A 12,711-nucleotide genomic window follows, 5' to 3' on the forward strand; every position below is an offset into this window, starting at 1 on the left:
CAGAAAGGTCAGATGTTTGTTGGGGGAAAGTGTTTTCTGGGCATTTAGCCTTTTCTGAGCAAAAAAAACAATAGGAATGTCAGTAGCTAGGATTGGTTTTGCATGTGGATATGGAGGCTCAGTTGAAAGCTTTTCACGCAGCCTATTATTAGATTCTGATATTTATCGCTGTGGAGGCCAAAAGCATAAATGGGTGCAGAAATGGACAGAGCCTGGATCCCTGAATGACTCTTAAGCCTGATGATATGGAAGCAGTCTCAGACTCCAGCGTTTTCAAACAGGTGATTGTTGAAGCCAACAGCAGCTGCGTGAAGAATCTTTCTAGGCTTATCAGTTTCCGTGTACTCTTTCCCTAGACTGTTTTTAGTCACTATTGAGTCATATTGCTGGGCTATTAGTGCCCTAGGAAGTTACATCTCACAATTGTTACCACTGGCATGGGTTAAGCATTTTATGCTGAAGTTATGTCGGGCAGAGAACACACACATTCAGTTAGTGTTTATTAGCTGAACCATAGTAACTTACTGCTTGCAGTTGTATTTCTGTACTCTTTGCCTCTTATCCTCACACTGGGAGCCCTTAAATATTAAAGAGACACTCTCCCTTTTTTTGTTTTTTTTCCCTTCCTCCCCTCTGAATGAGCCTTAAGCAGAAGCTTAGTCTGTGTTGAGATCAGAGTAGGTTTACTTGCTTCAGAATTTATTTTAGGGAAAAATAGGTGTTCTCTACGACGTCTTCTCTCTAAACATCTAGGTTGTGCGTTTGTGCATTGTTTCTGGTAAGAATGATTTTCTAAACTGTGCTTCTCAATGGAATTTTCCATTAGTGACAAGGCTTGAAATACGAGAGCAATTCTAAGCATCAGAATTCGTGGTGTATTCTTTATTTGACTAATAGTGGAGGAAGGCATATGGAGAAGCAGTGCCTAAAAGCAAATTACATTACATGCCCTCAGTTTCCAGTAGTTTTTTTTTTAATTCCAGAGGATGTCTAATTCTCTTTAAAACAAACGAGAAAAAAAAAAAGGGAAATTTCTCTCATCTAAGCAGGACTATCGTCTGGTAGAGGTAGGTAGGTGGGGTAGTTTGATTTCCTCATTGTTGTCTACTAGAAGTTAACTGTAGCTAACTCAATACTTACTTTATCATTTTCTTTTCTGTCAGATTTGATGGTGGAGTTCATTGTAACACACATGATGAAAGAATTTCCTATGGATCTCTATGTGTAAGTGTCTGTGGGGGGACTCGTGATTTCGTTTCAAGTTTGAATTTGGGTGGAATTCTAGTCATAGAGCAATCTTCCAGCTGAAATAACACTTTGTGGCTGGTGGGGAGCAGGATGGCTTTTCACGAACTCTTCCAGCAACTTTTTCTACTTCTAAAATGCTTTGTGTGCCAGAAAATTGAAAGCGAAATGAATTTCCACCTTTCAGACCGATTTCCTAATCTACTTGATCAAATACAAAGAGCTTTTCAATCTGAAAGAAGTTTCATAATACACAGTCATTGCAAGAATCCCTACTTCCAGAAGCTGAATCTTAGTCTAAAAACTGAAAAGACAGTTTTGAAAAACCAAGGACGACTGACATGAGGCCTGGAAGGCAGTGTGGAGTGTAGGAGAGAGGTTTAAGCTTGAAATAGCCTGCTATAGGCAGCAAGGGGTAAAACTTAGCGATGGGGAAAAGGAGAGAAGAGAACAGGGCTACACATGAGCACTCCATGTGTCCCAGGAGGCCCCTAGAATGCTTTGTTCTGCTTTAGCCTGGAGGGCAGAAATAGGATTTAGGCAGATCATTGGCTTTGCTCTGACTATTTGTACAGTACTGAATTTCCCCAAGGCTTGAACAGCACTATATTCTGTAGAAAAGATAAAGGTACATAGGCTGTTTTCCCTTAGGATAACTTTTCATCATGTTCTGATTTTGCCCAAACAACCCTGCAACTACAGTGCCTTTGCAAAGGTTGTACAGTTCAATTATGAGTTTGTGAGAAATGTTTTTTAAATGACAATTACAGAATTAGTTGTAGTTGGGTGTAGTGCATTGGAATTTCACAAGAAAGGTGTGAAATGCTTGGGCTCAAAAGTAAGGTCACATCCAGAAACCGCATGAGAGTAAAAATAATGAGCAGTAGCAACCATCAGTGGACATCTGTATCCATTCATTTTGGCATGTTTGTGCAGTCCTTTCACTACGCTCCTGTCTGAAACCATCCCATGGCAGACGCAGTTATTGCAGACAAAGTGGATGTTCTGAATGCACAAACAGTGTCATACTTCTCTGCAATACATTTAAAAGGTGACAATATGAAGCTGCTCAAAGGAGGGCATATTAATTTTTAAAAGAGAAGTCACGGTTGCTTTGACCCAGGGTGGTTTTTTTTGTCCATTATGTGTATTATGAATCCTCAGCACAAAGCTAAAAAAACAAAGACACCCCACCAGGATGGATAAATTCATAGCTAAAGCAGTTTCATAGCTAAAGCAGTGTGGTTTGGGAGTCTATAGGCTGGTAGCTGGTGCTCTGGCTTTTTAGGCAGGGGTACTAGGACTGTTATGCCTCTCCTCATCCCTTTTCTTCCATGCCTTGATTTCACCCAGAAAGCTGTAAGCTACTATATACAACCACAAGGTTTCAATGCTGAGATATGTCTGCCTGCAGAGTATTTTGCATTAACAGCTATTGTAATTATAAAGAAATGTTTTAGCCACTGCCAGATTCTCTCTGGTCAGTGCTTTAATAGTTTTTTTTGTAGAGGCCAATTTTAGTCTTGCAGCCAAGCAAATATGTAGGTGGAAAGGTACTGGGCATTGTCTGGTACCAGTAACATCAGAAACAGCAGGTCTGTCCCCGGAGGGATTGCTGTTCCTGATCTGAAGCAAGCTGTCTGTATCCTAGCTGGTTTGCTTCCTTTTCTTCGTTGAATTTATGAGAATCCAATTTGAAATACAGCACTTAATGTGATGCTCAGCTATTATAAATGGTTTTACCTTTATTCGTCTAAAGTTAGTTTCAGTCCTTACCCGATTGTGGTATTATTTCTTAAGGCTTTTTAAAGCCTTATTTTGAGCTCTTCACTCCATTTTGAATAACTTCCATGCAAATTTTAAAAATTTGATTTCTCTGATGTTTGTCTGATATGTAGTGTCTTTCAGTAGTGTCTTTTCAGAGAGGTGTTGATATTAATGAGATAATGTGTTTTTGAGAAATAAGGATTTGGGGAAAAAGGAATTTTTCTTTTTTGAAGTCTCCCTTCTGTTTCTTCTAAATGTCAATAACTAAAAGTAGCTTGGTCTAACATTCAAATTTGTATATATTTTCTGTCTTGTCCTTAATGATAGCTAGTGCTAGAGAATTTACTCATTATATTGTATATTTAGTTCTGATGTTATTTGTGAAGAATGTTTGTGCACCTAAGAGTTTGTATGAACGCTAGATGCTATAGAGACCTACAGGATTTGGAGACTCACAAGTATACTAGTTACATGTTGGGGGATTACAGAGCTTGTAGGTGTATTGCTTGATCATTCCAATTCTTAAATTATTTGTTTAAGGAGACTGGAAAATTTGACAGAAATATCTTTCTTTTTTTATATAATTAAACTGCATGCCTCAGTCAAACTAAAAATCCTGCAGTTTGTTTGACTCTGTGATTTCCTTTAGCCTCATCATTTGGGCCAAAGAAACTGAAAAGCTCCATTGTGTCCAGATCTTACAAAATCTGAGCGCAGTATGTCATACATATGGAGCCTGCAAGTTAAGTAACTCCTTTTGTAGAGCTTATGAGGCCCTCAGGTAAGGGCAGCGAAGAATGGAAAGTATTAATTAAATATAAGTAACAAACTTGCATCTGTAGTCGGTCCAATCATACTGAGCTAAAACTGGCATACAGGCCCCTTTCTCTCATCTTGTCTGGTTCCTTCCTGCAGGTGTTGCTTCCCTTTAGGAGCCCAAAACCATGAGCCCCATCCTCCTCTGTTAGGCTCTGAGTTTGTCTATGTCCCTGCTGCTGATTTCAGAGGCATTTCCAGGTTTGATGTAGAATTGCTCGGAAATGCAACGTAATTAATCCTTTGCCCTCTCTTTTCCAGACGGTGCATTCAGATTGTGCACAAGCTGCTGTGCTACCAGAAGAAATGCAGAGTGAGGCTTCATTACACCTGGAGGGAGCTCTGGTCAGGTACTTTCCATCTGCAGAGACAGTCAAATATGAAAAGCCCAGAGTGGGTGGCTGTTTGGTGGCCGTGACTGCTTGTTCCATTGCTACAGGGTTAAACAGCAAGCAACAATTCTGTTAAAGCATCTTTATTTTGCTTCTCAGTTGCTACATGCAAACTACCTCTTTTGGAAAGCGAGGTCATTATCATAATGGTAGCTAATTTACTTTCTTGTCTGGCCATGATCACCATGGTATCTAAGTGTCTTTGTTTTTCTGTTTCATTACCTGAGTCGCTCTTCACCTGGTAGGAGAAATGGAGTAATGTTTCGTGCAGTAGTGTTTCTCTCAGATATTTGTGAGTAGAAAGAAGGTAGGCTTTTGGGTAAAGGGAGGTGAACCTTACTTTTCCTTTTCGCTGTAAGAGATGGATACACAGCTCCTTCTGAAGACAGCAACCTAGAAATGTCAGTGGGAGGGAAGAGAGGCTTTTAACGCTGACCTTTGCATTGATGGCAGATAGTCTCGTTCATGCCACTGAACGAGATAGATAAGTATTATGGGATTTGACTTGTTTCTCATAATCTAGTGGATGTAGCTTTGTAGGACTGTTTTATGATGCCATCATTGTGTGGGAGGTCTGAGGAAGGAGGTAGCAAAATGGATGATGAGACCTAACAGGCTTCTTTCGTGGATATGGTGTGTGCTTCCATTCTTTTCTTGCAAGCAGTGAAGTAGCTCAGCTCAGCTAGGAAAGTACAGTTAATCCCTTAGCTGTTGTGGCTTAAACAAGAGGTTTATGAAAATTCAAGGGAACGTGGCCCTAATTGTGTATTCCTGGAGCTGTGCTTGAGACCTAGGATCAGCAACTTGGCTGGTGTAATGCAACTCCCATCAGAAATTTGAGAGAGGATGACTTTTGAAAAGGCCATGATGAGCGGTTTGTGAAGCTGTTCTCAATTAACACTGGGGACTTCCCTTCAGTAGCTTTGCACAGCTGAGTGTAGGTATAGAGAAATGAACCAACAGCCTGAGCCACTTTCAGTTATTAAATTTTTGCCTTGTGTGACATGTGGCCCATTCAGACTTTCTAAATTATTCCTGTAGAAGGTGAAGTGGGTGCCCCTAATTAAGGGATTAGTGATTTCTTTTGAGTTGTTTTCTTCAGAACAGAGCCCCTAGAGGCATGGCTGCAGTGTAGTGCCGGTTCAGGAGAAGAGTGTGCACAATGTGGATGTCCGTTGTGAATAGAAATTGCATCTGACAGTGTATGTGTGTGGTATCTTCTCAGCAGTTAGCAGTGAACTGGATCCATTCCTATTTGGCCAGGCTGAGCTGGGTCTTTCCTACACACTGGCCGCATGGAAGTCTCAAATATAATGCCCTCTGCTTGAAGGTACTGTTCCACAGTTCAGAGAGCACACTCTTAGGCATCTTTCAATTCTTAACTTTCCCTGTTTTAAGGGGAAAAAATAAAAATCCTTGCTATACACTGAGATTCAGTATCTTGGGATGTTCTTGTTAGCTGTCTCTAATTAGCAGATGTTTGTATAGTGCTTCGGAAACGTAAAGTACCTCAGAAGTGTTAAGTACTGCACATGCTTCGAAAGCAAAGGAGTAAAGTAAAAAGAACTCAAATTGGTCAAGTCTCTGTAAAGGACCTAGAATGTCTGCACACCCGGTGTAGCTGAAGAGCTCCATGCTTACTATAGATTCCTGCAAGTTTAGGGAGATCCTCTCATGCAGGAGTAAATTACAATAAGAATGTTTCAAATTTTTTCTTATAGGATGTTGAGGTGAACAGAGAGATTCTTCAGTAGCCATTAGGTGTTTCATACAGGCTGGAAAGACCCTGGGTTGAATAGTATGTGCACCTGTAAAAGGGCACATCCTGCCTGCTCCAGGTGTGTGCTTCTAGATTGCTATATGTGGCAGACTAAATGCTAATTGCCAGCCCTATCTTGAGATATATTTCATAATTAACTCTTATTCCTGTCAAGGCTGCTCTTTGATTACCCAGAATGCTGCTGCCTTTGATCTGAAAGAATGGCTATTTTTCTGGTCTTGATCTATCTGACAGACGATTCCAAACCAGAGCACAGGGACTTCTGAATTAATTTCTATCCTTTATAGAATCATAGAATAGAATCATAGAATCATACAGGTTGGAAAAGACCTCTAAGATCATCGAGTCCAACCGTCAACCCAACACCACCATGCCCACTACACCATGTCCCTAAGGGCCTCATCTACACGTCTTTTAAATACCTCCAGGGATGGTGACTCCACCACTTCCCTGGGCAGCCTGTTCCAAGGCCTGACCACTCTTTCAGTAAAGAAATTTTTCCTAATGTCCAATCTAAACGTCCCTTGGCGCAACTTGAGGCCATTTCCTCTCGTCCTACTGCTAGTTACTTGGCAGAAGAGACCAACACCCACCACGCTACAACCTCCTTTCAGGTAGTTATAGAGCGCGATGAGGTCTCCCCTCAGCCTCCTCTTCTCCAGGCTAAACAACCCCAGTTCCCTCAGCCGCTCCCCATAAGACTTGTGCTCCAGGCCCTTCACCAGCTTCGTTGCCCTCCTCTGGACGCGCTCCAGCACCTCCATGTCCTTCTTGTAGTGAGGGGCCCAAAACTGAACACAGTATTCGAGGTGCGGCCTCACCAGTGCCGAGTACAGGGGCACGATCACCTCCCTATTCCTGCTGGCCACACTATTTCTGATACAGGCCAGGATGCCGTTGGCCTTCTTGGCCACCTGAGCACACTGCCGGCTCATGTTCAGCCGGCTGTCAACCAGTACCCCCAGGTCCTTTTCCTCTGGGCAGCTTTCCAGCCACTCTTCCCCAAGCCTGTAGCGTTGCCTGGGGTTGTTGTGGCCGAAGTGCAGGACCCAGCACTTGGCCTTGTTGAACCTCCTGCAGTTGGCCTCGGCCCATCGATCCAGCCTGTCCAGGTCCCTCTGCAGAGCCTTCCTACCCTCGAGCAGATCAACACTCCCGCCCAACTTGGTGTCGTCTGCAAACTTACTGAGGGAGCACTCGATCCCCTCGTCCAGATCATTGATGAAGATATTGAACAGGACCGGCCCCAAAACTGAGCCCTGGGGAACACCGCTCGTGACCGGCCGCCAACTGGATTTAACTCCGTTCACCACAACTCTCTGGGCTCGGCCGTCCAGCCAGTTTTTTACCCAGCGAAGAGTGCACCTGTCTAGGCCGTGAGCCGCCAGCTTCTCTAGGAGAATGCTGTGGGAGACAGTGTCAAAGGCCTTACTGAAGTCCAAGTAGACCACATCCACTGCCTTTCCCTCATCCACTAGGCGGGTCACCTGGTCGTAGAAGGAGATCAGGTTGGTCAAGCAGGACCTGCCTTCCATGAACCCGTGCTGGCTGGACCTGATCCCCTGGTTGTCCCGGACATGGCTCGTGAGCACCCTCAAAACCAACCGCTCCATGATCTTCCCCGGCACCGAGGTCAGGCTGACCGGCCTGTAGTTCCCCGGATCCTCCTTCCTTGTAGATGGGAGTCACATTGGCGAGCCTCCAGTCGTCCGGGACCTCCCCAGTTAACCAGGACTGCTGGTAAATGATGGAGAGCGGCTCGGCAAGCTCCTCCGCCAGCTCCCTCAGAACCCTCGGGTGGATCCCATCCGGCCCCATAGACTTGTGAACATCCAGGTGGCATAGCAGGTCATGAACTTCATCCTCTTGAATTATGGGGGGTTTATCCTGCTCGTCGTCCCTGTCTTCCAGCTCAGGGGGCTGAGTACCCTGAGGATAACCATTCTGACTACTAAAGACTGAGGCAAAGAAGGCATTGAGTACCTCAGCCTTTTCCTCGTCCTTGGTGGCAACGTTACCCCCCGCATCCAATAGAGGATGGAGATTCTCCTTGGCTCTCCTTTTGTCATTAACATACTTATAAAAGCATTTTTTGTTGTCTCTCACGACAGTGGCCAGGTTGAGTTCTAGCCGGGCTTTTGCCTTTCTAATTTCCTCTCTGCACGACCTAACGCGATCCCTGTACTCTTCCTGAGTTGCCTGACCCTTCCTCCACAAGTGATAAACTCTCCTTTTTTCCCTGAGTCCCAGCCAGAGCTCCCCGTTCAGCCAGGCCGGTCGCCTTCCCCGCCCGTTCTTCTTGCGGCACATGGGGACAGCCCGCTCCTGCGCCTTTAAGACTTCCTTCTTGAAGAACGTCCAGCCTTCCTGGACCCCTTTGCCCTTCAGGACCGTCTCCCAAGGGACCCTCTCGACCAGTGTCCTGAGCAGGCCAAAGTCCGCCCGCCGGAAGTCCATGGTAGCGGTTTTGCTGGCCCCCCTCTTTACTTCACCAAGTATCGAAAATTCTACCATTTCATGGTCGCTAAGCCCAAGCCGGCCTCCGACCACCACATCTCCCACCAGCCCTTCTCTGTTCGTGAACAGCAGGTCAAGCGAGGCATCTCCCCTGGTGGGCTCGCTTACCAGCTGCGTCAGGAAGTTATCCTCCACACACTCCAGGAACCTCCTCGACTGTTTCCTCTCTGCCGTGTGGTATTTCCAGCAGACATCCGGAAAGTTGAAGTCCCCCACAAGAACAAGGGCTAGCGACTGGGAGACTTCTGCCAGCCTCTGGTAGAATATTTCGTCTGCCTCCTCTTCCTGGCCAGGTGGTCTATAACAGACCCCCAGCAGGATATCTGCCTTGTTGGCCTTCCCCCTCATCCTTACCCACAAGCACTCGACCTCGTCATCACTATCATTGAGCTCTAGACAGTCGAAGCATTCCCTAACATACAGGGCTACTCCACCGCCTCTCACTCCTTATGTGAGTGTATTCCCCTTCGGGCTTTTATTTTGGATCAAAGAATTAGTTATCGCTGCTGGATGAACAGCTAAAAGGGAGCAGCTATTCACTGTAAGGTCTGAGATCTCATGTTGCCCCATCAGGCATGCTTTACAGAAGGTCTTCAAGCCCACACTTGTCTTCTTGAATGACAAGGTGTGTGATGACTGAAGCAATGCCCCTGTTGTGCAGGGGGTGGATAATAGCAGCGGAAGCCCCCCAACAGAGCTGGGTGGAACAAAGAAGCTGGAGGGAATTGGCATAAGGAAATATTGAAGGAAAGGGAGAGAATTCTACCTGGCACGTAAAAGTAAGAGAGTTGTTTCAGGCAGAAAATTTGAGTGGGAGAAGAAGACAAAGGGAATACTGTGGGGTAGGTAGTCAGTATAGGGTGCGGAGGAACTGAGATAAAGGTTGTAGGTGGAAGCAGGAGCGATGTATGGAGCCTTCTGTTCACTTGCCAATTCTAATGTTAGCTAGTCTCTAATTAAGGAAAGCCAGTTGTGTGTCATCTGATGGATAGATGCTCTTCCTTTGTGAGTGCTTTGTCTTCAGTATGGAAGGCCAGCAGCACTTGGAGAAAGTTTCTGCATTTCCTTTTTTGATTTTAAGTTACAATGATTGCAGGGAAAAGCAGTGGAGCCAGGTGTTTGGCATCTCTCAGGACACATATCAGGCTGTTCGTGCAGTCTGTAATACTTCATAATTTTTTTGGATACGCCACTATGTGGCACATTGCTTACATACGGTCTTACTTCTGTTGGACTTCCTTTTTCAACACCTGAGCTTGAGGAAGAGCAATATTGTTACTGAGTCTTTGGGTGTGATCCAGCCTTAGCTTCCCTATTAGATTAATGCTTGCGTATTAAGTCAAGGGGCCAGGACCATGGCACTCAGTACAATATGAATCTCTAGCTGTGCGGACCAGATGACCAAGAATGTTTAGCTGATGGAGAATGATGCAGGAGTTTGAGAGCTGGAAGCAGGACTGACAGAAAGGAAGATCTGTAGGTGGCAAAAGTAGTATATATAAGCTGGCTCTAGCTAAAAGTAGCGTGAAAATAAATATCAGAGCACTAGTGGAGCTAGATTCTGGAATATCCTAAAAAGAGTGCTGGAGAGCGAAAAGCAATTGTAATTTGATTAGCCCATGAAAATGATTACCAAGTGCACTTACCGATAGGTGGACCAGACATTCAGATCCAGAGATGCCTGTTGATCTTGGTTGCTCTTTAATAGACTTTTTCAGCAGATTATTAGCTTCAGTTCAATAATCTGTGGCTCTTCCCTTTGACCGCTGAAGAAAATCTTCAGGTTTTTCTTCTGTGACAGTGTACCGTTACTGGTGATTAGCCTGGAAATTTGGCCACGGTCAGAAACTGTAAGTGGATGTGATTGTGTTGACCTGTTCCCTTACAGACATTTTGGCCAATTGGAAATCTCCGGGACTGTTATGCTAGGTACCTTACACTTTTTAAACACTCATTTATTGAATGTCAAGTGTAAGATACTTTATAGAGCTGATACTCAGTAACAATCACTTCCCTGCTCTCAGAAATAGCATGTTATGCCCAATGTTTTTTTTAAGTTCTGCTCCTTGTCATGTGAAAATGAGGTTGATTTTGCTGGTCATGAAGGTGGGGTTTGGGTTTTAATTGTTGAACTCTAACTAGTCTGTTCAGCACTTGATGATGGAAGGTGCTATGTATGTTGTTGTTGTCAAGCATATATAAGCTATGAGTTTTCATGAGTCATTTGAGCTTTTTATATAAAAAGACCTCATTTCTTCAACTCCTCCCACCTCAAAATTAGTAATGCTTGAGCAATTCACTCTGAGCTTAGGGTTGCAGGTAACTTCTTTGCAGTTGCTATGGTTTGCTTTAAGCAAAAGCCATGTTTAAAGAAACAGAAAAGCAATTCTAATATAGACTTATAATAGCAAGAGTAGATCATAAAAAAATCTTAATGTATAATGGTGAAATAGTAATTTATTAGGGCAATTGAATGCAAAGAAGGATTAAAAATGAGCTTTGCCATTAGTAAGTGTTGAAGATCAGTTTCCAAATTATTGTAACATAAGGGCTACAGTTTCTTATCTTGTAGCTTAGTTAATTTGATAGATACTGAATGCACTGTTAAAATGAAGGTGCTTCAAATGTGTAGCACTATCAAGAAGTTAATTTTTCTCCGTTTTTATTTTAGGATTATCAAAGCAGACTTTTGCAATGCTACTGGACAAAATACACTTTTTTCCCCCCTTTTTGTAGACTCCTTAGATCTTTCTGTCAGTTTCTGTATTTATAACATGAGGATAATATTGCTTTCACAATCTTTTTGGGTGAATAGTAAAGAGGTGAAAGGTTCCTCTGTGGAACATTTTAAAATAAAGAAGCAATATTTTTGAGGGGAGAAAAAAACCCCACTTTCAGTATGTATAACACACTTGGCCTTATACAGGACATGTTTAAGGTGGTATTGTTTAGTCACTTATACTTCGTTCTGTTATTCCTGTGGCTGAAATATTGATTACGGGTAGTATTTGTTACCTATGGCATTTCTGGTTCTCCAGCTGTTGATCAGGTCTGCTTCAGCCCTCTGATTTGTGTTGCTGAACAGATTGGAAATCAGGTGATGTTGCATCTCCCCTTCATCTCTAATCCTGCTGTGACTGTCACATTCTGCAGCAGCTGCCTGGCAAGGGAAGCTTGTCTTCTTGCAGCTCTTGTGGAGGCAGGATACTGGTGTAGCAGACAGTCTAGTTCACTGGTAAAATGCCTGCTCACTGCGTGCCGTGAGAGTTTGAAAGACTACAGAGCTGCTTGGCCAGTTAGCAAATGACTTAAAGATTTTAGGGAAAAGAATTAAAGACCTAAAATTTTACCTTCTTACAAACTCGCAGAATGTCTTATGTGGTTTTAAAAAATACTACCAAGGTTCAAGATCCAACAACACTGTCTTCTGCATGCTTCTGAAGTCTTAAGAGTTCAGAGGAAGCAGTCATGGTCCAGTCATGGTATAGATAAGGCTGCTGTGGTGATTTCTGTGCAATGAAGAATTCTGTAATATAGTAACAAAAAAAGAAATGTCTTTAATTGCAAGCATAAAAGAATGGTCTCTTCAGCACAGCATCTTCAAAGGTAACTAATAAAGGTCATGTGTAGGGATAGGGTAGAAGGAACAAGAGCTTGTGTGTTAAGTGTAAAATGCTTTCATAAAATGAAATTTAGGGTGAGTACAAAGAAGGTCTGTTTGTCTCTGTTAAAGGGTTCTACTTGAACTTACTGTTTTGGGAAGAAAAAGAAGTCATTATGTGAGACTTGACCTTTCAAATACCTTCCAGCAGAAATGCGTTCTGACTTCACTGTGCTGCTTGTAAACTGTAAAGAGAACTATAGAACAAATGCTAGAGTTCTAACACCTTTGTAGGTCAACATACTCTACCTAATGCAGGTTTTACCTGGTGCTTACCCTGTCATTTCTCCATGCCTTTTGATAGTGGGAGGCTGGCCCAACTTCTCAAAGCTGCACATCACAATCTCCACATGACTGAGAGCTCCCAGCCATGTACCATGCTGGAGATTTGGGATCTCACGAGTTGTTTGAGTACAAGGTGATGCTGGCTTTTTAAAGAGAGTGCCACCTCACTGAGGAATGAGGCTGGAAGTGGGAAGGATGGGCTCCCTCTGCAGTTCCCAGTCGTAGTTCAGAGGGAGCACCAGGAACTG

General features: G+C 43.6%; 1 protein-coding gene across 16 annotated transcripts in view; it reads left to right on the plus strand.

The window, feature by feature from the left end:
* The window catches only part of ARMH3 (armadillo like helical domain containing 3), a 135,076-nt gene that overhangs the window by 38,136 nt on the left and 84,229 nt on the right, over positions 1-12,711 (plus strand). For all 16 annotated transcript variants that reach the window (XR_012674324.1, XR_012674326.1, XR_012674325.1 and 13 more), the window contains 2 exons: positions 1,164-1,224; positions 4,090-4,178. Coding sequence is in view for 8 of the 16 variants with exons in the window: in XM_075154865.1 (XP_075010966.1) it covers positions 1,164-1,224; positions 4,090-4,178 (150 nt within the window). In the remaining 8 variants the exon portion in view is untranslated. The remainder of the gene's footprint in view (positions 1-1,163; positions 1,225-4,089; positions 4,179-12,711) is intronic.

Source organism: Calonectris borealis, chromosome 7 (genome assembly GCF_964195595.1).
Source record: "Calonectris borealis chromosome 7, bCalBor7.hap1.2, whole genome shotgun sequence".
NCBI classification, from domain to species: Eukaryota; Metazoa; Chordata; class Aves; order Procellariiformes; family Procellariidae; genus Calonectris; species Calonectris borealis.